At 44.5% G+C, this 26,178-nt stretch overlaps 1 protein-coding gene across 1 annotated transcript in view; it reads left to right on the top strand.

The window, feature by feature from the left end:
- LOC124012727 (CUB and sushi domain-containing protein 3-like) overlaps nucleotides 1–26,178 on the top strand; it is an 849,083-nt gene that overhangs the window by 674,501 nt on the left and 148,404 nt on the right. Inside the window, exons 43-45 of the mRNA XM_046326635.1 lie at nucleotides 577–754; nucleotides 5,974–6,119; nucleotides 19,059–19,139. Of these exons, the coding sequence (XP_046182591.1) occupies nucleotides 577–754; nucleotides 5,974–6,119; nucleotides 19,059–19,139 (405 nt within the window). The remainder of the gene's footprint in view (nucleotides 1–576; nucleotides 755–5,973; nucleotides 6,120–19,058; nucleotides 19,140–26,178) is intronic.

Here is a 26,178-nt window from a genome sequence, read left to right as displayed (position 1 = left end):
ATCACCTAGCCCTCTCCTCTGTGTTTGTGGTAACATCACCTAACCCTCTCCTCTGTGTTTGTGGTAACATCACCCAGACCTCTCCTCTGTGTTTGTGGTAACATCACCTAACCCTCTCCTCTGTGTTTGTGGTAACATCACCTAGCCCTCTCCTCTGTGTTTGTGGTAACATCACCTAGCCCTCTCTTTTGTGGTAACATCACCTAACCCTCTCCTCTGTGTTTGTGGTAACATCACCTAGCCCTCTCCTCTGTGTTTGTGGTAACATCACCTAACCCTCTCCTCTGTGTTTGTGGTAACATCACCTAACCCTCTCCTCTGTGTTTGTGGTAACATCACCTAGCCCTCTCCTCTGTGTTTGTGGTAACATCACCTAACCCTCTCCTCTGTGTTTGTGGTAACATCACCTAGCCCTCTCCTCTGTGTTTGTGGTAACATCACCTAACCCTCTCCTCTGTGTTTGTGGTAACATCACCTAACCCTCTCCTCTGTGTTTGTGGTAACATCACCTAACCCTCTCCTCTGTGTTTCTGGTAACATCACCTAACCTGACCACATCTCCCCTCTCCTCTGTAGCACTGTGTGGTGGTAACATCACCTCCATGAATGGGACCATCTACTCCCCCGGCCACCCGGAGGAGTACCCCAACTTCCAGGACTGTGTGTGGAGTGTGAGGGTTCCCCCTGGCAATGGGATCTACATCAACTTCACCGTGCTCAGTACAGAACCCATCTATGACTACATCACTGTGTGGTAAGAACCTATCGACCTCTTAATGAACAGCTAATGAGTTAGATTACACTATAATATATACACACACACACATCACCTTCACCATGGTCAGTACAGAACCCATCTGTGACTACATCACTGTGTGGTAAGAACCTACAGTGCATTCGGAAAGTATTCAGACCCCTTGACTATTCAGACAGCCTTATTCTAAAATTGATTAAATAAATAAAAATCCTCATAAATCTACACACAATATCTCTGTTCACCTATAGTAGTTCCTCTGTTCACCTATAGTAGCTCCTCTGTTCACCTCTAGTAGTTCCTCTGTTCACCTATAGTAGCTCCTCTGTTCACCTATAGTAGCTCCTCTGTTCACCTATAGTAGTTCCTCTGTTCACCTATAGTAGCTCCTCTGTTCACCTATAGTAGCTCCTCTGTTCACCTATAGTAGCTCCTCTGTTCACCTATAGTAGCTCCTCTGTTCACCTATAGTAGCTCCTCTGTTCACCTATAGTAGCTCCTCTGTTCACCTATAGTAGCTCCTCTGTTCACCTATAGTAGCTCCTCTGTTCACCTATAGTAGCTCCTCTGTTCACCTATAGTAGCTCCTCTGTTCACCTATAGTAGCTCCTCTGTTCACCTATAGTAGCTCCTCTGTTCACCTCTAGTAGTTCCTCTGTTCACCTATAGTAGTTCCTCTGTTCACCTATAGTAGCTCCTCTGTTCACCTATAGTAGCTCCTCTGTTCACCTATAGTAGCTCCTCTGTTCACCTATAGTAGCTCCTCTGTTCACCTCTAGTAGTTCCTCTGTTCACCTATAGTAGTTCCTCTGTTCACCTATAGTAGCTCCTCTGTTCACCTATAGTAGTTCCTCTGTTCACCTATAGTAGCTCCTCTGTTCACCTATAGTAGCTCCTCTGTTCACCTATAGTAGTTCCTCTGTTCACCTATAGTAGTTCCTTTGTTCACCTATAGTAGCTCCTCTGTTCACCTATAGTAGTTCCTCTGTTCACCTATAGTAGTTCCTTTGTTCACCTATAGTAGCTCCTCTGTTCACCTATAGTAGTTCCTCTGTTCACCTATAGTAGCTCCTCTGTTCATTCACCTTGGTTGGAAGGCCAGGTAGAAAAACTAGGCTATTATTCTCCTTACCAATCACCTCTTTCCACTCACCTCTTACCACTCACCTCTTTCCACTCACCACTCACCTCTTACCACTCACCTCTCACCACTCACCTCTCACCACTCACCTCTCACCACTCACCTCTCACCACTCACCTCTCACCACTCACCTCTCACCACTCACCTCTTACCACTCACCTCTTACCACTCACCTCTCACCTCTTACCACTCACCTCTCACCACTCACCTCTTACCACTCACCTCTCACCACTCACCTCTTACCACTCACCTCTCACCTCTCACCTCTTACCACTCACCTCTCACCTCTCACCTCTTACCACTCACCTCTCACCACTCACCTCTCACCACTCACCTCTTACCACTCACCTCTTACCAATCACCTCTTACCAATCACCTCTTACCACTCACCACTCACCTCTTACCACTCACCTCTTACCACTCACCTCTTACCACTCACCTCTTACCACTCACCTCTCACCACTCACCTCTTACCACTCACCTCTTACCACTCACCACTCACCTCTCACCTCTCACCACTCACCTCTTACCACTCACCTCTCACCACTCACCTCTTACCACTCACCTCTTACCACTCACCTCTTACCACTCACCTCTTACCACTCACCTCTTACCACTCACCACTCACCACTCACCTCTCACCACTCACCTCTTACCACTCACCTCTCACCACTCACCTCTTACCACTCACCACTCACCACTCACCTCTCACCTCTTACCACTCACCTCTTACCACTCACCTCTCACCTCTTACCACTCACCTCTCACCACTCACCTCTTACCTCTTACCACTCACCTCTTACCTCTCACCTCTTACCACTCACCTCTTACCACTCACCACTCACCACTCACCTCTCACCACTCACCTCTTACCACTCACCTCTCACCACTCACCTCTTACCACTCACCTCTCACCACTCACCTCTTACCACTCACCACTCACCTCTCACCTCTTACCTCTCACCACTCACCTCTCACCTCTCACCACTCACCTCTTACCACTCACCTCTTACCACTCACCTCTCACCTCTTACCACTCACCTCTTACCACTCACCTCTCACCACTCACCTCTTACCACTCACCACTCACCTCTCACCTCTTACCACTCACCACTCACCTCTCACCTCTTACCACTCACCTCTTACCACTCACCTCTCACCACTCACCTAATATATAATAATAATAATAATATATGCCATTTAGCAGACGCTTTTATCCAAAGCGACTTACAGTCATGTGTGCATACATTCTACGTATTGGTGGTCCCGGGGATCGAACCCACTACCCTGGCGTTACAAGTGCCATGCTCTACCAGAAGGACCCCCTCTTACCACTCACCTCTCACCACTCACCTCTTACCACTCACCACTCACCTCTCACCTCTCACCTCTCACCACTCACCTCTTACCACTCACCTCTCACCACTCACCTCTTACCTCTCACCACTCACCTCTTACCACTCACCTCTCACCACTCACCTCTTACCACTCACCACTCACCTCTCACCTCACCACTCTCACTCACTCACCACTCACCACTCACCTCTTCATCACCTCTACCACTCACCACTCACCTCTCACCACTCTTACCACTCACCACTCACCACTCACCTCTTACCACTCACCTCTTCACCACTCACCTCTTACCATTTCACATTTCACATTTACATTTACCACTCACCTCTTACCAATCACCTCTTACCACCACCTCTCACCACTCACCTCTCACCACTCACCTCTTACCTCTTACCACTCACCTGGGACAGTCACCTTAACAATCACCATCTTACCAAACTTACCACTCACCACTCACCTCTTACCTATCCTCAGGTATCACCTCTTACCAGGTGGGGTTTCACCACTCTCTCACCTCTTACCACTCACCTCTTACCACTCACCTCTCAGTTTGTTCCACCACCTCTTACCACTCACAGTCTTACCACTCACCTCTTACCACTCACCTCTCACCTCTTACCACTCACCACTCAGAGGTCATCACCTCTTACCACTCACCTGTTTGGGTCAGGGCCTCTCACCTCTTACCACTCACCTCTTTCCACTCACCTCTCAGCCAGTGGAGAGAACGGAGGAGCACTCTTACCACTCACCTCTTACCACTCACCACTCACCACTCACCTCTCACCTCTTACCAGTTGAACCTCTTTCCACTGGCACCTCTCAGGGAGCCTCACCACTCACCTCTTACCACTCACCTCTTACCACTCACCTCTCACCACTCACCTCTTACCACTCACCTCTTACACAGCGACTGAGGTGTTTATTGCAATAAATTGATTTAAATTGTGTCATGTTGTACATAATAATTCATTTTTAGTTAGTTTCAATGAAATTACACTTCTGTTGCAATTCCCATGAGAAGATAACAAGAAATTACGTAAAACCATGTGATAGTCAATTAGCCTTGCCAACTATAGTAGAGCTAACCCTTGACTATACGTGTTGGATGCTTAATTAGTAGAATTATTACTAAAACCTGTTTTGGCAGAAACCTTCGGTATGCTAAAAGTTTTCCATATTGTGTTGTTGTTTTAAAACGTAAAAGTAATTATACATTTGTGGAAAAAAGCCAACTTTGTTTTTGCATTTCACGTTCCCCAGTGCTCTCAAACCTCTCTTCCAAACTCTTCTTTCTTAATTGGATGCCTCCTTTCTGTGGTTACCATAGCTACTGCATTTCCCACTATTGATAAAACAGAACTTTGTCTTCTGGTTGGTTTGAGAGAGATTTGAACTGTTCACCCCTTTCTCTCTCTCTCTCTCTCTCTCTCTCTCTCTCTCTCTCTCTCTCTCTCTCTCTCTCTCTCTCTCTCTCTCTCTCTCTCTCCCTCTCTCCATCTGGTTCCCTCCATCACTCCATCCCTACTCCATCCCTTCATTAAACAAACGGACCAACAGTGATATAACACGCACAGTTAGTCCATTTAAATGCACAGAGTATGATCAATGTACTCAGACTTTTAATCTCTCCCTGTGAACGGTAAAGCTTTTTGGAGGAAATGTAATGCAGTAATGCAGTCGCCAAAAGGCAAGATCGTCATGTATCCCCATAGATCCAGTCAAAGGCATCTTGATGTTTTAAAGAGAGCGGCTTCCTGAGTAATTGTCCTCCCCAGCACTCTGACACCCCTGTTGTGGAGGGGGATGGAGAGAAGGAGGAGAAAGAGAGAGCGTAATGGATGGAATAGATTCATTCTATGTCCTCCATCCATGAGCACACAAATAATAATAATAAGTTTCTCATAGTATGTATTTATATTGCTGAATGTGGCAGGCTGCCAGCGCTTCAATCTGTTCTCAGCGCTGTGAGATGTCATGCTGGCTTCAAACCCCCACACACACACACACACACACACATGCAAGCACACACTCACACACTCACGTATGCACTAATGCAAAGAGACAATCACTCAAGCAGTCTCCCTCACACAGACACACAAACACATACACACACCGTGCTCCCGAAAAATCCCAGGTGTCAGAGATTAGCCAGATGAATATAACTGCTCTGCTTGTTCGCTAGGACTGCTCTGACCCAGCGGTGCCCAGAGTGGGGGTCCACTGAGCACCATTAAACATTCTCACATTCACGCACTCATTTACCTTTGACTGGCTCCAGATTTGACCCATGGGGGTGGTCTGCTCTTTGGCTGTCACGATCACAGAGATGTAAGCCTCCTCCTGCCCCTGTCTCTTAATTGGGTAACGTGTTTGATATCTGGGGTACCTTTCTGCATTTTAAAACCCAGTCTCTGTAATGACACCCTTATGCTTCTCCAAAAATAAAGTTTATAAAAGAGATGCTATAATCGTCTCTTTCTGGAAGGAATACTGTAGATCAGTGATCGGTTAGGGATCAATTGGCTGCTCTCTACAATACATTGACGTGGGAAATGTTCATTAAAAATGACCTCAATAGATTTCCAATGGGCCCCTTTCAAAGATTTGTTTGTATTGGTCAATGTCTTGTCTTCATTGTCTATTGACAATGTCCATCACCTGCCCATACGGAGGGATTTGTCATTGATCCTTGGTGTGTATGTTGTGTGTGTCTCTACAGGGATGGTCCAGACCAGAGCTCCCCCCAGATCGGTCAGTTCAGTGGGAACACAGCGCTGGAGTCGGTCTACAGCACCTCCAACCAGATCCTCATTAAGTTCCACAGCGACTTCAGCGGCAGCGGATTCTTCGTGCTCAGTTACCATGGTGACCACTACATCAGAGAGACAGGCAGGGACAGAGAAATATAAAAGATGGTTAGAGAGTGAAAGATGGAAAACAAATGTGATAAAGGAGGAGGAGAGAGAGGGGTAAAGAAAGAAAGGAGTGAGTGAGAGGTAGAGATAGAGAGGTAGAGATAGTGAGTGAGAGGTAGGGATAGAGAGTGAGAGATAGTGAGTGAGAGGTAGGGATAGAGAGTGAGAGATAGTGAGTGAGAGGTAGAGATAGAGAGTGAGAGATAGTGAGTGAGAGGTAGGGATAGTGAGATAGTGAGTGAGAGGTAGAGATAGTGAGAGAGAGGTAGAGATAGTGAGAGAGAGGTAGAGATAGTGAGTGAGAGGTAGGGATAGTGAGAGAGAGGTAGAGATAGTGAGTGAGAGGTAGAGATAGTGAGAGAGAGGTAGAGATAGTGAGTGAGAGGTAGGGATAGTGAGATAGTGAGTGAGAGGTAGAGATAGTGAGAGAGAGGTAGAGATAGTGAGAGAGAGGTAGAGATAGTGAGTGAGAGGTAGGGATAGTGAGAGAGAGGTAGAGATAGTGAGTGAGAGGTAGAGATAGTGAGAGAGAGGTAGAGATAGTGAGTGAGAGGTAGGGATAGTGATAGAGAGGTAGAGATAGTGAGTGAGAGGTAGAGAGTGACAGGTAGAGAGTGACAGGTAGAGAGTGAGAGGTAGAGAGTGAGAGGTAGAGAGTGAGAGGTAGAGAGTGAGAGGTAGAGAGTGACAGGTAGAGAGTGACAGGTAGAGAGTGAGAGGTAGAGAGTGACAGGTAGAGAGTGAGAGGTAGAGAGTGACAGGTAGAGAGTGACGGGTAGAGAGTGACAGGTAGAGAGAGTGAGAGATGTAGAGTGTGAGAGGTAGAGATAGAGATAATAAATGAGAGGTAATGATAGTGAGTGAAAGGTAGAGATGGTGAATGAGAGGTAGAGATAGTGAGGTAGAGATAGTGAATGAGAGATAGAGATAGAGACTGAGAGGTAGAGAGTGACAGGTAGAGAGTGACAGGTAGAGAGTGAGAGGTAGAGAGTGAGAGGTAGAGAGTGAGAGGTAGAGAGTGAGAGGTAGAGAGTGAGAGGTAGAGAGTGACAGGTAGAGAGTGACAGGTAGAGAGTGACAGGTAGAGAGTGACAGGTAGAGAGAGTGAGAGATGTAGAGAGTGAGAGTTAGAGAGTGAGAGGTAGAGAGTGAGAGGTAGAGATGGTGAATGAGAGGTAGAGATGGTGAATGAGAGGTAGAGATAGAGAGGTAGAGATAGTGAGTGAGAGGTAGAGATAGAGACTGAGAGGTAGAGATAGTGAATGAGAGGTAGAGATAGTGAGTGAGAGGTAGAGAGTGAGAGGTAGAGAGTGAGAGGTAGAGAGTGAGAGAGTGAGAGGTAGAGAGTGAGAGGTAGAGAGTGAGAGGTAGAGATGGTGAATGAGAGGTAGAGATGTAGAGGTAGAGAGGAGAGAACAAAGCCAGAAGGAAAAGGAAGAGATCAATGGTCTGACAGGCAGCGGAGTAAAGCTCCTAGGCCTTCTCCCACTCCTTCTACTCTTCCTCCTCCCTCTCCTCCTACTCTTCCTCCTCCCTCTCCTCCTACTCTTCCTCCTCCCACTCCTCCTACTCTTCCTCCTCCCTCTCCTCCTACTCTTCCTCCTCCCACTCCTCCTACTCTTCCTCCTCCCTCTCCTCCTACTCTTCCTCCTCCCTCTCCTCCTACTCTTCCTCCTCCCTCTCCTCCTAATCTTCCTTCTCCCACTCCTCCTACTCTTCCTCCTCCCTCTCCTCCTACTCTTCCTCCTCCCTCTCCTCCTACTCTTCCTCCTCCCACTCCTCCTACTCTTCCTCCTCCCTCTCCTCCTACTCTTCCTCCTCCCTCTCCTCCAACCTTCCTCCTCCCTCTCCTACTACTCTTCCTCCTCCCTCTTCTCCTCCTCCTCATCTTCTTCCTCCTCTTCCTCGTCTTTCTCTTCCTCCCTTTCCTTCTCCACCTTATCTTCTTCTTCTTCCTCCTTTTTTTACCTCCTCCTCCTCTTCCTCATCTTCCCTCTCTTCCTCCTCCCTCTCATCCTCCTACTCTTCTTCCCCTCCCACTCCTCCTCTTCCTCCTCCTATTCCTTTTTCTCGTCCTCCTCTTTCTCGTCCTCCTCCCTCTACTCCTCTTTCTCCCTCTACTCTTCCTCCACTTCCTCCTCTTCCCTCTTCCCCTCATGCACGCTTGCCTGCCTAGGGCCTCTGACACACATGGCAGCTAGCATTCATTATTGCCTCAGCTCATTTTCATAGTCAATTTAATCTTGACTTATTGCGCTTCGATGCCTCTCTCCAATCTGACTGTCTTTGTATTGAATCAGTGAAGGGACATGGCTCTATACACCTGTGTCACATTGATTATTGGCTACAGGGTGCGCTCTGAGAAATGAACACTTGCCCAAATATATTTTTTCTATACTGACATCCAGACACATACAGCCTCTTCACACTGCTAATGACACACAAGGCTGCTCTTACACTGATTGTTGACACGGTGCTACTGGAAAAAAACACATAAAGTATCCCAATAGCAAGGCCCATGTCATTCTGCTACAGCCAGCACTTATGATTTTACTACAAGTGCTTATTGATCCTGGCCTGTATCAAACGTCTCTCACGGTTAACCGGTCTGTCTCGATTGTGGCCGGTGGGGTGTCTTACGAGGTACTCCAATCACTTTACTGTAATAGTCTTAACTGCTAAACCGTCACTTTAGTTTCAGCTCCGCCCAAATGGATTATGGGTAAACTACAGGCATGGACTTTGATATAGTATGGATTGACAAGTCACATTCACGGTTTGTTGATTACAGTTATTAAAAGGTTTTTCATTTGTCTGTCAGATGTTCAAAAGGCACAGCTTAACTATTTGATCAATCATGTTATTATTATTAATAATCAGTACATCCATCCCTGCCGTCAAATAAGGGGAACTGGTCTGTCTGTTGAAGCTAGCAGCTCCTACAGTGCCTTGCAATAGCAGTCACCCCCTTGGCATTTTTCCTATTTTGTTGCATTACAACCTCTAATTTAAATAGATTTTTATTTGGATTTCATATAATGGACAAAATAGTCCAAAAACAACGGAAAAGTGGTCATTGCAAATGTATTCACCCCTTTGCTATGAAGTCCCTAAATAAGATCTGGTGCAACCAATTACCTTCAGAAGTCACATAATTAGTTAAATCAAGTCCACCTGTGTGAAATCTAAGTGTCACATGATCTGTCACATGATCTCAGTAGATATACACCTGTTCTGAAAGGCCCCAGAGTCTGCAACACCGCTAAGCAAGGGGCAACATGAAGACCAAGGAGCTCTCCAAACAGGTCAGGGGCAAAGTTTTGGAGAAGTACAGATCAGGGTTGGGTATAAAAATATATATCAGAAACTTTGAACACCCCACGGAGCACCATTAAATCCATTATTGAAAAATGGAAATACTCTGAAAGGCCCCAGAGTCTGCAAGGCCACTAAGCAAGGGGCAACATGAAGACCAAGGAGCTCTCCAAACAGGTCAGGGGAAAAGTTTTGGAGAAGTACAGATCAGGGTTGGGTATAAAAATATATATCAGAAACTTTGAACACCCCACAGAGCACCATTAAATCCATTATTGAAAAATGGAAAGAATATAACACCACAACAAACCTGCCAAGAGACGGCTGCCCAACAAAACTCATGGACCAGGCAAGGAGGGCATTAATCAGAGAGGCAACAAAGAGACCAAAGATAACCCTGAAGGATCTGCAAAGCTCCACAGTGGATATTGGAGTATCTGTCCATAGGACCACTTTAAGCCGTACACTCCATAGATCTGGGATTTACGGAAGAGTGGCCAGAAAAAAGCCATTCCTTAAAGAAAAAAATAAGGAAACCCGTTTGGTGTTCGCCAAAAGGCATGTAGGAGACTCCCCAAACATATGGAAGAAGGTAATCTGGTTAGATGAGACTAAAATTGAGCTTTTTGGCCATCAAGGAAAACGCTATGTCTGGCGCAATCTCAAAACCTCTCATCACCCCGAGAACACAATCCCATAATGCTGTGGGGATGTTTTTCATTGGCAGGGACTGGGAAACTGGTCAGAATTGAAGGAATAATGGATGGCGCTAAATATAAGGAAATTCTTGAGGGAAACCTGTTTCTTTCTTCAAGAGATTTGAGACTGGGACCGAGGTTCACCTACCAGCAGGACAATGATCCTAAGCATACTGCTAAAGCAAGACTCGGGTGGTTTAAGGGGAAACAATTAAATGTCTTGGAATGGCCTAGTCAAAGCCAAGACCTCAATCCGATTGAGTATCTGTGGTATGACTTAAAGATTGCTGTACACCAGCGGAACCCATCCAACTTGAAGGAGCTGGAGCAGTTTTGCCTTGTAGAATGGGCAAAAATCCCAGTGGCTAGATGTGCCAAGCTTATAGAGACATACCCCAAGAGACTTGCAACTTTAATTGATGAAAAAGGTGGCTCTACAAAGTATTGACTTTGGGAGGTGAATAGCAATGCACCCTCAAGTTTCCCATTCTTTTGTCTTATTTCTTGTTTGTTTCACCCCAAACAGTATTTTGCATCTTCAAAGTGGTAGGCATGTTGTGTAAATGAAACGGTTACAACCCCCCCCAAAAAAACCTCTATTTTAATTCCAGTTTGTAAGGAAACAAAATAGGAAAAATGCCAAGGTAGGTGAATACTTTTGCAAGCCATTGTAGCTGCTTCTGCTTAGTGATATGAATGTACTAGACTAGAGATAATAGACAGCAATGTTTCCCTATATTTTTCTTGGGTTTGGCATGGGAATTACTCTGGAATGAGTTTTGCTTCGATTCATTTGAAATGGGCCACCGAGTTAGAGTGACAACTTTATTTCCCCTTAGTGAACGCTCTGCTTTGCTTTGAATTAGCCAGGATTTATTCAACGCTTATTAAAGATATTAATTTAGTTTATTAGATTGTCTTCAACTGTCAAGTAATCAAATTATAGGCTGCAGCCGGTTTATTCACGTAGTTTGCTGTCCAGACTGACAAAAAGAAAGTGTTTTCATGTAGGTCACATCACAGAGTGGCCGGGGGAAACTAAATCTATAGAATGTGGTTATCACTCCTCACAGGCAACACGCAAAACTCTCACTTATTCCAATCTAGTTATGAAAGGATATAAGTTGATAAGTTACATAGTTATTCAGGACATTATGCAAGCATCATAATATTATAAATACCATTTGTGGGCAGATCTGATGACTCAATTCCCAGAGTCCACCTGTTTTGACTGGTGATTATCTTCATCGTTGACAGCACATCAACCGGTCAGTCGAGACGTACATCCCACATGAAGGCAATACATAGAGGAAGCAAAGAAACGTTTCCTCTTTTAATGTAGCTCTTTTGTTAATTAAAGCCTTTCACGGAGTCTCTCATGGGGACACAGAAATTCATTGACTCTGTTCATTGCTTTTGCTTCAATTGGCAATACACACACGCACGCACGCACGCACGCACGCACACACACACACACACACACACACACACACACACACACACACACACACACACACACACACACACACACACACACACACACACACACACACACACACAGACACGCACACGCAAACACAGACACAGACACAGACACAGACACAGACACAGACACAGACACAGACACAGACACAGACACAGACACGCACACGCACACACACACACACACACACACACAAACACACACACACACAAACACACACACACAAACACACACACACACACACACACACACACACACACACACACACACACACACATACACACAAACGCAGACACTTATTCACCAAATTCAGTCACACACAGCCCCCCACCCCCAAGGAGCCTCTAAGAGAATCTTATTAATCAGCTAGCACGTTTAACAGAAGCCACATGCTAAGTGGTTCTCGCTACTTAATTTGTGTTATTGTAGCGTGGTTGTCTGGAGCCAAAGCCCCCACTTGTCTATTAGACAGCCTCCCTCCACCTCTGTCTACTCTGTAAGCTGGGGGTGTATTCATTAGTGCACACGGAAGCAAATTGTAGCAAAATGTTTTTGCTGAGAAAATGTGAGTTTCTTTTTGGACAAATAAAGGAAGGTGCCCCTCCCTGTTTGCTTCCCTGTTCATGGGGAAGCAAAAGTAGATTTATCTATATAACTGACTGTCTGCTTTAGCGGGGTTGGCATTTCGGAGTCTTTTCTATTGGTTCCCGTTGCACCAGGCAAGCTCAGGCAAGCACATCTATTATATTGAATACTAGTAAATGAACCCAGGTCTGGAAATGAGTTATCTGTCTATCGCTCAGGAGATATCTCCCTCCTGTTCTGTCTGTTCGGGCTGTTGAGACATTTTTAGAACAAGTACACTCTGTTACCAATTAATTAATGATCAATAAATGTCATTGATTTTACCCCCTAGTTTGTGTTGGCATGACCCCGCCAGGTATCTTGGTAGTGGGTGTAGTTTGGATCTGCAGTCCTGTAAGATGTTGGCTGTAAGATTCAATGGTGCAATATTTATCCTTGCCTAGTTCAAAGTGCTACCTTATTTAATCCTGTCATTAGCAGCAGCGATTCCTCAGATTGTGTGTGTGTGTGTGTGTGTGTGTGTGTGTGTGTGTGTGTGTGTGTGTGTGTGTGTGTGTGTGTGTGTGTGTGTGTGTGTGTGTGTGTGTGTGTGTGTGTGTGTGTGTGTGTGTGTGTGTGTGTGTGTGTGTGTGTGTGTGTGTGTGTACGCAGTGTAATATCTCTCCCTGGGCCCAGCTCCGACCGTTGTCACCTTATTTAATCCTGTCATTAGCGCAAGCTAGCAGCGTTCGTTCCCTCATATCGTTAGCAGTGCCTCTGAGCCAGCTCAGCACAGCTTGGCCGCTCTGTTGAATCCCAGAAGGTATACTGGCTTATCTGATGCCCTTAAACACACCGCCGAGATCACATCGCTGCTGAATAAATTGGTATGCAGCCAGGTGCAGGTGGTGTGGAATCAGAATATTATGATATTTTTTTTCATTTCTGCCTAACCTTTCAAATGTCAGTAGTTTCTCCTCCTCCACAATTCTGAGGCTCTTTTGTCCAAACATGAGAAATCAATGGTCTGTGTTAGGGTTGCACATTTTGGGGAATATTCAGAGGTGGAAACTTTCCATTGGGAATTAATGGGAATACATGGGAATTAATGGGAAATATATACACATTAATATTAATACCATTTAAATGTAGATGTTTTTTGCATTGGATATATTTACAATATCATATGGAGACAGAAACATAAACATTTTACCTTATCATAAGTAGACATAATTGCAAATGATTAAATCCTTCCAATATAAATAAGTAAATTAAAACATTTATGTTACAAATTAAACTTTAATTAAATGAGTTGACTCTTCACATGGGATGATTTCACTGAACATCAAAAGAAAGTGAATATTGAATGATCCCCATTGATCCATCACATATCCCAAAAATGTTTTCAACATACATCTGTAAAATGAAACTAGAAACTAAAGCTTTGGTTCTTCCTCTCAGGCTTCCATGTCTTCTCCCTGGACCTCCTCAATGTCCACCTCTTGAACATCAGACTGAGGCCTCATCTTCAGTCACTTTCCAACCTTATTGAGGATGGCTCATTGTCAAGCTCAAAAAGCCTCGAATTTGCCCAGATGCCAAAATGTTTTCAACCCTTGAATTGGTCAGCCTATTGCATGCTTTGTTGTGTGTGTTCCCAAACAAGGACCAGTTGCGCTCTGAGGCGGCTGATGTTGGTGAGATTTGGAGGATGATGGAGGCAACAGGGGAAAGAGATCTTCAGCTCCACAAAGTCTCTTCCACCAGGTGGCTGATGAGATATGTTGGCACGACTGCCATATTGTATCTCCGTCCCAAAGCCCTTGCTTGGAAGTGTACTTCTCTGCACCAGACAGGATGCTCTTGCCAGCAGAGTTGGAGTCCAACGTGTACACTGCAGTGTGTCTTCAGGCAAAAATCTTCAGGCTGTTTTATGTATTTCAGAACTGCAGTTTCCTCTGCTTGGAGAAACAGTGAAGTGGTCAGGGCAGTATGGATTTCTTGTCTTACATCTGCAAGCAGAGTCTGAACATCAGACAGGATGGCATTGTCTCCCTCAATCCGTGCAATGGCTACTGCTATAGGTTTCAGGAGTTTCAGGCTGCTTACCATTTGACACCCAAAGTACATCATCCAGGAGGATCCTCTTGATGGGGCTGTCTATATCGGCAGACTGTGATATGGCCATTTCTTGGAGAGACTCCTTCCCCTCCAGGAGACTGTCAAACAAGATGACCCCTAACATGTGTTGCTGGGCAGCTTCAATGTGGTGCTCTTATTCTTCTCACTTTGCTTGGTGAGGTAGATTGCTGTTATGACCCTTCACATACCTAACCATTTCCTTGGCTCTCTTGTAGAGTGTATCCATTGTTTTCAGTGTCATGATGTCATTGAGGAGCAGATTCAATGCATGAGCAGCACAGCCAATGGGTGTGATGTGAGGGTAGGACTACTCCACTTTAGACCAAGCAGCCTTCATGTTCACAGCATTGTTTGTCACCAGTGCAAATACATTCTGTGGTCTCATTGCAGATGAGCTGAAGGCAGTCATCAATGTAGAGACTGGTGTGTCTGTTGTCCCTTGTGTCTGTGCTCTTGTAGAATACTGGTTGAGGGGTGGAGATGATGTAGATAATTATTCCTTGCCCACAAACATTCGACCACACTTCAGAGATGATTGCAATACAGTCTGCTTTCTCTATGATTTTCTTGACCTTCACTTGAACTCTGTTGAACTCTGCATCCAGCAAATGAGTAGATAAAGCATGTCTGGTTGAAGGGGTGTATGCTGGGCGAAGAACATTCAGAAATCTATTCCAATACACCTTGCCTTTGAGCATCAGAGGTGAACCAGTTGCATACACAGCTCGAGCAAGACATTCATCAGCATTTCTCTAACTTCGTTCCTCCATTGGGTCCAAAAAACTTCAGATTTCAGGAGGACCATGAGCTGTTGCTCTCGATAAGGTGTCTGATTCATCATTTTACATTACATTACATTTACATTTAAGTCATTTAGCAGACGCTCTTATCCAGAGCGACTTACAAATTGGTGCATTCACCTTATGACATCCAGTGGAACAGTCACTTTACAATAGTGCATCATTTTCACCTCAAATAGAAGTAGAGGGACTTATGTCAGAGTTTGCTTGTTGTGGGAGCTGGGGGAACTTAAATGCGCTTGGCCAGATGATTCTGCATCTTTGTTGCATTCTTCACATATGATTTGGCACAGTATTTTCAAATGTACACAGCTTTTCCTTCTACATTAGCTGCAGTGAAATGTCTCCACACATCAGAAAATGCTCGTGGAATTTTCCTGTAAAGATTAGAATAAAATTAGTTTTAAAAAACAAATACAATTCCCTGTACAGATAAATAGATAAGCAGTTAGATTAAACAACTCCTTGTAAGATAAATGTTTTAAAATGAAACATGTATGGGAAACAGGTGAATTAACCCTCCTCAGTTAGCAGGCTCAAGCTGTCACGACTTCCGCCGAAGTCGGTTCCTCTCCTTGTTCGGGCGGCGTTTGGCGGTCGACGTCACCGGTCTTCTAGCCATCGCCGAACCTTTCATTTTCCATTTGTTTTGTCTTGTTTTCCCGCACACCTGGTTTAAATTCCCTCATTACTTTATGTGCATATAACCCTCTGTTTTTCATGTCTGTGTGTGGAATTGTTTGTTGTAAAGTAGATGTTCACTTCAGACTGGTTTGCGACGGGTTATTTCAACCCGTATTTTGTTGTTCTGGGTGCAGTTTGTTTTTCCACATTAAACTGCTCTGGGAGTTACCCATTTCTGCTCTCCTGCGCCTGACTTCCCTGCAGACAGTTACGCACCTCTTACACAAGCAATCTAAACCCCACATGGTAGAGTAGCAAAAACTAACTAGCAGAAATTGTTAACATGTTAGAAATGATTTAAACACACTTTGCTGTAGGCTGCTATTTTACTAGTTAACAAAAAATAATGTATGTCATATAAAATATATTCACCCCACCCAGTATTGTAATCAAAACTTACCATATAGTCATTAGCTCAGACAGTGTAGTGGTGTGGGCTCAATAGCATCTCATTAGTGAAAGAGCTTGAGAATCAGCTGTACATGTGATGGAAGAGTGCACTGCACATGTGATGAAAGAATGCACTGTGCATGCAGAGGGTTGACATTCCATTGAATTGGGGATAGTTTAACCAAAATATGCCACAAAAGTAGGAATTGCCTTATGTGTATCCCACAAAAAATGTTCACTATTATGAGCTAACTTTTTTGATGAATTTAAGCATATTTCCCCAAATTCCAGGACTTAACTTCCCATGGGAAAATTCTGGAAATTTACTGGAAAGTTTCCGACCGTTTGCAACCCTAGTATGTGGTCTGTGGTCTGTGATTTTGCAAGTGGGTCTGCTGTGGCATGGGTGGGAGGATGTGCTTTGCAGTATTGCACTCAAATCATCACAAATAATAACCAAGGAGACAAAGGCCTCTGGTCAAGAAGTAGAGCACTATATATGGAAAAGGGTGCCATTTGGGACAGACAGAGATAATATATATATATATATATATATACAGTACCAGTCAAATGTTTTAGGACACCTACTCACAAATTCGTGGCTTTTTATTTATTTAGACTATTTTCTACTTTATAGAATAATAGTGAAGACATCATGAACTATGAAATAACACATATGGAATCATGTAGTAACCAAAAAAATTGTTAACACAAATCAACATATATTTCATATTTTTTAATCTACAAAGTAGCCACCATTTGCCTTGATGACAGCTTTGCACACTTTTCGCATTTCCAACGGTCTTGTAGGAGTCCCCACATATGCTGAGCCCTTGTTGATTGCTTTTCCTTCACTCTGCGGTCCAACTCATCCCAAACCATCTCAAATGGCTTGAAGTCGGGTGATTGTGGAGGCCAGGTCATCAAATGCAGCACTCCATCACTCTCCTTCTCGGTCAAATAGCCCTTACACAGCCTTGAGGTGTGTTTTGGGTCATTGTACTGTTGAAAAACAAACCAGATGGGATGGTGTATCGCTGCAGAACGCTGTGGTAGCCATGCTGGTTAAGTGTGCCTTGAATTCTAAATAAATCATGACAGTGTCACCAGCAAAGCACCCCACACCATCACACCTCCTCCTCCATGCTTCACGGTGTGAACCACACATGCAAAGATCATCCGTTCACCTACTCTGTGTCTCACAAAGACAAGGGGTTTGAACCAAAAATCTCAAATTTGGACCAAAGGACAGATTTCCACCAGTCAAATGTCCATTGCTTGTGTTTATTGCCCCAAGAAAGTCTCTTCTTATTATTGGTGTCCTTTAGTAGTGGTTTCTTTGCAGCAATTACACCATGTGGGCTCCCGAGTGGCGCAGCGGTCTAAGGCACTTCATCTCAGTGCTAGAGGCGTCACTACTGACACCCTGGTTCGAATCCAGGCTGTATCACCAGCCATGATTGGGAGTCCAATATGGCGGCACACAATTGACCCAGCATCATCCATTTTTGGGGCATCATTGTAAATATGATTTTTTTTCTTAATTAACTGACTTGTCAAGTTAGAGAAATATAAAATAAATAATAAATGCATAAATGAAGGCCTGATTCACACAGTCTCTTCTGAACAGTTGATGTTGATAGGTGTCTGTTACTTGATCTCTGTGAAACATTTATTTTGGCTGCAATTTCTGAGGCTGGTAACTGTAATGAACATATCCTCTGCAGCAGAGGTAACTCTGGGTTTTCCTTTCCTGTGGCGGTCCTCATGACAGCCAGGTAACTCTAATGAACGTATCCTCTACAGCAGAGGTAACTCTGGGTCTTCCTTTCCTGTGGCGGTCCTCATGACAGCCAGGTAACTCTAATGAACATATCCTCTGCAGCAGAGGTAACTCTGGGTCTTCCTTTCCTGTGGCAGGTCCTCATGACAGCCAGGTACTCTGGGTCTTCCTTTCCTGTGGCGGTAATGAACGTAACTCTAATGAACGTATCCTCTACAGCAGAGGTAACACTGGGTCTTCCTTTCCTGTGACGGTCCTCATGACAGCCAGGTAACTCTAATGAACATATCCTCTGCAGCAGAGGTAACTCTGGGTCTTCCTTTCCTGTGGCGGTCCTCATGAGAGGCAGTTTCATCATAGCGCTTGATGGTTTTTGCAACTGCAGTTGAAAAACTTTCAAAGTTCTTTACATTTTCCGGATTGGCTGACCTTCATGTCTTAAAGTAATGATGGACTGTCATTTCTCTTTGCTTATTTGAGCTGTTCTTGCCATAATATGCACTTGGTCTTTTACCAAATAGGGCTATCTTCTGTATACCAACCATACCTTGTCACAACACAACTGATTGGCTCAAATGCATTAAGAAGGTAATAAATTCCACAAATTAACTTTTAACAAGGCACACCTGTTCATTGAAATGCATTCCAGGTGACTACCTCATGAAGCTGGTTGAGACAATGTCAAGAGTGTGCAAAGCTGTCAACAAGGCAAAGGGTGGCTTCTTTGAAGAATCTCAAATCTAAAATATATTTTGATTTGTTTAACACTTTTTTGGTTACTACATGATTCCATATGTGCTATTTCATAGCTCCTCAAAATAAAGAAAAACCCTTGAATGAGTAGGTGTGTCCAAACTTTTGACTGGTACTGTTTATATATATATATATATACTTACTTATTTTAATTCCATGTTCAAAAGAATACAGAAAGTCCCAATGCAATAAGTGATTAACCAAAAATAGGATTACTACTCTGTTGAAATGTTTTCCTTACACCTTCTTCTTTTTCCTCCTCTTCATCCTCTTCTAGTATACCAGCTGAGGATCTGCCAAGCGCCCCCGGATGTGGCCAACGCTGATATCCTCATGGAGGACAGGGAGTTTGAAATAGGTAACGCCTCCACGTGTAGTTCAATCCAATTCTCATGAATAATTTTGGGAGAGATAGGACCTCCTCACCACTCTGTATACTTACATATTGTAGGACTAGGAGTTTTCCTGTGTCCGTATTCATAAAGCGTCTCAGAGTGCTGATCGAGGATCAGTTATGCTTTTTAGCTCATGATGAATAAAGAGTATATAGACTGCGGTGGACCTGATCCCAGATCAGATCTCATAAGCTTTGTGAGTATAGGTCTTGGCCTTACTGATACTTCATCCACTGAGGTTATGAAACTGAAACCCTCTCACCAGTTCCATGCCCCTGTATTTCACAACATCCTCCATGTACGTCTCTCCTCTGCTCAGGTAAATGTGCTGATACTTGTAGAATGTCCTCACTGAGTATTGATCATGGCTTCGAGAGAGGACAAGTCTCCTCCTGTGTGTGTGTGTGTGTGTGTGTGTGTGTGTGTGTGTGTGTGTGTGTGTGTGTGTGTGTGTGTGTGTGTGTGTGTGTGTGTGTGTGTGTGTGTGTGTGTGTGTGTGTGTGTGTGTGTGTGTGTGTGTGTGTGTGTGTGTGTGTGTGTGTAAATCAGATCGAGTTATATTTGTCACATGCTTTGTACACAACAGTGAAATGTTTACTTGCGCATCCTTTTTAAGATGGTGCCAGAGAAGAAGGCAGACGTTTTGCCCCCTGACGATTGTGTTTTTTCGTCCTTTATTTGCGTTGTTTGTAACTTATTTTTTAAACTTATTTTGTACATAATGTTGCCGCTACTGTCACCTATGACCGAAAATAACTAATCGACATTAGGACTGCGATTACTCAGCACGGACTAGCAGAATCCTTTTTTTCCTTTCATGACTCTGACGAGCCCAACGTGAAAGATATACTGCTTCCTCGGGGACAGGCCCCGATCCCTGTGAACTTGCCCCGATCCCCGTGATCTGTGTGAAGAGGAGGCGTAGAAAGAGGGGCCAAAGGGCGGGCTGCCTTCTGACAATTCGTAGGCGATCGAATTAACCCCCACTTCCCTCCATTCTGCTAGCCTCTCTGGGATAGGGGGACGCAAATGTCCCACTTGGCCAATTGCCAGGGAAAATGCAGAGCGCCAGATTTAAATAAAATACTATAAAATTCAAACTTTCATGAAATCACACATGTAAGATACCAAATTAAAGCTACAGTCGTTGTGAATCCAGCCAACATGTCAGATTTCAAAAAGAATAAGAAGCTATTATCTGATGATAGCACAGCAGTAAACAAAGAGAGAAATAATATTTCAACCCTGCAGGCGCTACACAAAACGCAGAAATAAAATGCCTTAAAACATGCCTTACCTTTGACGAGCTTCTTTTGTTTCATCCAGAAAAAAACAGCTTCCAATTTGCTTAACGTCACTACAAAATATCTCAAAAGTTACCTGTAAACTTTGCCAAAACATTTCAAAATACTTTTGTAATACAACTATAGGTATTTTTAAACGTCAATAATCGATCAAATTGAAGACAGGTCTATCTGTTTTCAATAGAGGTCGAGAGGAAACTAACGCTACTTTTCAATTCTTGGCCAACTCTCAACAGCGTTACCCTTTTCCAGGATGGCCGTACTTATTCATTGCACAAAGGAATAACCTCAACCAAATTCCAAAGACTGGTGACATCCAGTGGAAGCGGTAGGAACTGCAAACAAGTGCCTAAGAAATATTGTTTCCCCATGAGAACTCAATGAACAGACAGTGACCTCAAAAATAAATGATTCTGAATGGTTAGCCCGCTGGGTTTTGCCTGCTACATAAGTTCTGTTATACACACAGACATGATTCAAACAGTTTTAAACTTCAGAGTGTTTTCTATCCAAATCTACTAATAATATGCTTATCTTATATTCTTGGCATGAGTAGCAGGAAGTTGAAATTGGGCATGCTATTTATCCAAAAGTGAAAATGCTACCCCCTATCCCAAAGAGGCTAGCAAACGTGCAATCGTTGGAGAATAAAATCGAAGTTACGCGGAAGATTTACCTACCCACGGGACATTAAAAACTGTAAGCATTGCAAGGACTTCTACAGCATACTAACCTCAACATCAAAACCGTCATTCCAATTCACAATTCCATACTTAAAACATTGATTTTTGGACCAAATATATCTGAATTGACTATTGCTACCAAGGATTATCATGAAAAAAACTTCTAACAAGCCAAAACCTGCAGAAGAAACACAGCGGAACCTGGAAATACCATCCAACACAAAATTGAGTGACTAATGTTCAGTCTGAACCTACTTTCTGAAGCCAATAAGTAAATGAAAATAATCTCTAGGTAATTGTGTTATATAAAGTTTAGTAAATAAGGCTACTAAGCTACCAAGCTGCTAGGAAAGAATCTGACTGAAATTAGCACTGAAGTGTGAGGTGTGAAAACTCTTGAACATAACAATGGCAGGGGAGTTTCATAGCCCCTATCTCCCACCCAAATGCAGAGGCCTTTGAAGCGCAGGCTAGATATCTTCCTCAGAGTCCCCACAATACAACAACCACAGGACAACTTTGTTTGGACGTCGTAAAGGACCATTCACCGACACGGAAAAGATATAGCTAGCTAACAACCTCCTTTTCCACGTGGGAAATGATTGACAGAGACTTGCTAGCCACGTTAGCTAGCTAGCTGGGATTTTCCACAAGGAATCTGCCTCCAGAAAAAAGCTTCTCCCAAGTGGGTGTGACATCTACTCCCGTTGCCTGCTGCTCTGCTGCTTGGATTCCACCTAGCGATCTGTTCACCACCAGCCCTGTCCTGTCTCCCCCTGTCTGGTATAGGTATCCTCGCCACACTCCCGATCTTTCACTTGCCTCCAGCAAACATTTGCTGTTGGGGCGAGTGACTCTGAACTTGGTTAGCCCCAAGTTGTTATATTTTTTGCTTGTGCTTTATGATTTTTGCATCATGACTCCTGCGTGCTTTGTTGATTATGAACTTGCTTGTTTACCCAACCGTGGAACAGTCTATGTTTGATCCCACACTCGGGACTTGGACTCTCTATTGGTTTCACAGACTCTTGGCCTCCATTCCTATTCTAACCACCTCTTGCTGGCTTTGTATTCATGTTACCTAATGCACTTGCTGTTCAGTATGATATTGTTGTCATCTAATGCACATTCAAATGTTATAAATCAACACTGCAAAGCTCTCCCTGTCCTCTGCCGTGCCTTGGCTGGTTATGTCTGGAAATGTGCATGCACACCCTGGCCCATCTACTGTTGCTAGCCCCAATTGTGATTTGTGCTCTGATATCTGCTTCACTGATTTCTCGTAAAAGCCTGTTTGTTCTGCACGTTAACATTAGAATCGTATTGCCTAAAATGGATCGAAAGTGTGGGTTCACAGCTCCAATCCAGATGTGTTGGTCATTACTGAGACGTGGTTCAGGAAGAACGTTTTGAACACTGATGTTAACCTTTCTGGTTATAATCTTTTTCGGTAAGACAGATCTTCCAAAGGTGGTGGAGTGGCAATCTTACCAAGGATCACCTTCTGTGCTCGGTTGTCTCCACCAAGTCTTTCCCCAAACAATTTGATTTGCTGGTTTTACACATTAAACGTTCAAATAACTCTTTGTTGACTGTTGCTGGGTGTTATCAGCCACCATCAGCACCGCCCTGTACCCTACCTGTACCCTACCTGTACCCTAAATGCCCTAAACTCTCTCCTGACCCCTTACACTAAGTCTGAATTTGTCATGCTAGGTAATCTAAACTAGGACATGCTTAAACCACCTGATCAAGTCCTAAAGCAATGGGACTCCCTAAATCTTTCTCAGATTATTACCGATCCCACAAGGTATGACTCCAAACACCTAGAAAAGGCTACTCTCCTCGATGTTATCCTCACAAATAATCCTGATAAGTATCAGTCTGGTGTTTTCTGTAATGACCTTAGTGATCACTGTTTTACAGCCTGTGTTCGTAATGGCTGCTCAGTGAAACGACCTGTCCTGACTTGTCATAGATTCTTGCTAAACAACTTTAATGAGCAAGCCTTCCTTCATGACCTCTGTAAATTGGTATAGAATCAGATTGACCTATACCTATACCTCTGTCGAAGACGCTTGGGCCTTCTTTTTTGATATTTTCAGAAGTATCGTTAACAAATACGCACCGATAAAGAAAATGAGAATTCAAAACAGGTTCAGCCCCTGGTTCGACCGTGATCTGGCAGAGTTACTCCACCTTCAAAATTCAATTTGGCAAATCGCTCGGCACACGCCTACTCAGGCTAACTGGCTCTCATTCAGGCAAATTAGAAATAATTGAACTCAGGCTTTCCGGAAGGCCAAAGTTAGTTACTTTTAGGAGCAGTTCTCTCTCTGTGGGTCTAACCCCAAGAAGTTCTGGAAAACGGTTAAAGACCTGGAGAATAAACCCTCCTCCTCACAGCTGCCCATGTTCCTTAATGTTGATGATGTGGTTGTTACTGACTAGAAACACATGGCTGAGCTCTTTAATAACCACTTCATTAAGTCAGGATTCCTATTTGACTCTGTCATGTCTCCTTGCCCGTCCAACATTTCCTCATCTCCCACCCCCACTAATGCGACTATCCCCGATGCTCCTCCCTCTTTTTTTCCCCCTGCCCCGCTGCAAAGTTTCTCCCTGCAGGCGGTCACTGAGTCTGAGTTGCTAAAGGAGCTCCTTAAACTTGACCCCCCCAAAAACATCTCATTTAGATGGTTTAGAACCTTTCTTTTTTAAGGTTGCTGCTCCTATCATCGCCAAGTCCATCTCTGACCTTTATAACCTGTCTCTCCTCTCTGGGGAGGTTCCCATTGCTTGGAAGACAGCCATGGTTCGTCCTTTATTTAAAGGGGCAGATCAAGGTGATCCTAACTGTTATAGGCCAATTTCTATTTTGCCCTGTTTAACAAAAGTCTCTCAGAGTGCAGTGTATAAAGTTCTGAACACCTCCAAAACAAAGGTCATGTGGTTTGGTAAGAAGAATTCCCCTCTCCCCACCGGTGTGATTACTACTGAGGTAGTCACCTCATACAAGTACATCTGAGAATGGCTAAACGGTACACTGTCCTTCTCTCAGCACATATCAAAGCTGCAGGCTAAGGTTAAATCTAGACGTGGTTTCCTCTATCGTAATCACTCCTCTTTCACCACAGCTGACAAACTAACCCTGATTCAGATGACCATCCTACTCAGGCTAGATTACAGAAACGTAATTTATAGATCGGCAGTTAAGGGTGATTTGAAGCAGCTAGATGTTCTTTACCCTTCGGCCATCAGATTTGCCACTAATGCTCCTTATAGCACACATCACTGCACTCTATACTCCTCTGTAAACTGGTCATCAGTTTTTTTTATAAAACCCTCTTAGGCCTCGCCTATCTGAGATACCTACTGCTGCTGTCATGTTTGTCATTTATTATCATGTCTTGTCCCTGTGCTCCCCATGCTATTCGTTTCCCTCTGCTGGTCTTATTTGGTTCTTTCCCTCCTATCCCTCTCTCTCCCCCTCCCTCTCTCACTCTCTCGCTCTCTCTTCTCTCTATCGTTCCGTTCCTGCTCCCAGCTGTTCCTATTCCCCTAATCATCATTTAGTCTTCCCACACCTGTTCCCGATCCTTTCCCCTGATTAGAGTCCCTATTTATTCCTTTGTGATCCGTTCCTGTGCCGTCGGTTCCTTGTTTTGTATTCCATGCTGTAATTGCGTTTCGCCCTGTCCTGTCGTGTTTTTTGCCGTGATTGTGTATCACCCTGTCCTGTCGTGTTTTGTGCCTTCTTCAGACGCTGCGTGTGAGCAGGTGTCTCAGTTGACTACGGCCTGCGCCTACCCGAAGCGACCTGCAGTCTGTGGCCGCTTCTCCAGTTGTTTTCCCCTCTACTATCTAGAGGATTTCAGTTATTCGGTTTTGAGCATTAATAAACTCTGTTTCTGTTAAGTCGCGTTTGGGTCCTCCTTCACCTGCATAACAGAAGGAACCGATCAAAGAATGGACCCAGCGACTTCAGACGCTCGTTACACTGCCGTCGAGATCCAAGGAGCCATGCTCGGCAGACACGAGCAGGAATTGTCCGCTGCTCGCCAGGCCGTGGAAAACCTGGCTGCTCAGGTTTCCGACCTCTCTGGACAGTTCCAGAGTCTACGTCTCGTGCCACCTGTTACTTCCTGGCCTGCCGAGCCTCCAGAACCTAGGGTTAATAACCCACCTTGCTACTCCGGGCAGCCCACTGAGTGCCGCTCCTTTCTCACGCAGTGTGAGATTGTGTTCTCTCTCCAACCCAACACATACTCTAGAGAGAGAGCTCGGGTTGCTTACGTCATTTCACTCCTCACTGGCCGGGCTCGAGAATGGGGCACAGCTATCTGGGAGGCAAGGGCTGTTTGCTCTAACGATTTCCAGAACTTTAAAGAGGAGATGATTCGGGTTTTTGACCGTTCAGTTTTTGGTGGGGAGGCTTCTAGGGCCCTGGCTTCCTTATGCCAAGGTGAACGGTCCATAACGGATTATTCCATTGAGTTTCGCACTCTTGCTGCCTCTAGTGAGTGGAACGAGCCGGCGCTGCTCGCTCGTTTTCTGGAGGGACTCCACGCTGTGGTTAAGGATGAGATTCTCTCCCGGGAGGTTCCTTCAGATGTGGACTCTTTGATTGCTCTCGCCATCCGCATAGAACGACGGGTAGATCTTCGTCACCGGGCTCGTGGAAGAGAGCTCGCATCAACGGTGTTTCCCTGCTCCGCATCGCAACCATCTCCCTCCTCTGGCTTTGAGACTGAGCCCATGCAGCTGGGAGGGATTCGCATCTCGAATAAGGAGAGGGAACGGAGGATCACCAACCGCCTGTGCCTCTATTGCGGAGTTGCTGGACATTTTGTTAATTCATGTCCAGTAAGAGGCCAGAGCCCATCAGTAAGCGGAGGGCTACTGGTGAGCGCTACTACTCAGTCCTCTTCATCTAGATCTTGTACTACTATGTCGGTCCATCTACGCTGGACCGGTTCGGGTGCTACATGCAGTGCCTTGATTGACTCTGGGGC

Source organism: Oncorhynchus gorbuscha, linkage group LG24 (genome assembly GCF_021184085.1).
Source record: "Oncorhynchus gorbuscha isolate QuinsamMale2020 ecotype Even-year linkage group LG24, OgorEven_v1.0, whole genome shotgun sequence".
In the NCBI taxonomy this organism is placed as follows: domain Eukaryota; kingdom Metazoa; phylum Chordata; class Actinopteri; order Salmoniformes; family Salmonidae; genus Oncorhynchus; species Oncorhynchus gorbuscha.
Note: the sequence above shows the minus strand (reverse complement) of the source record. Positions and strands in the feature narration are given on the sequence as shown.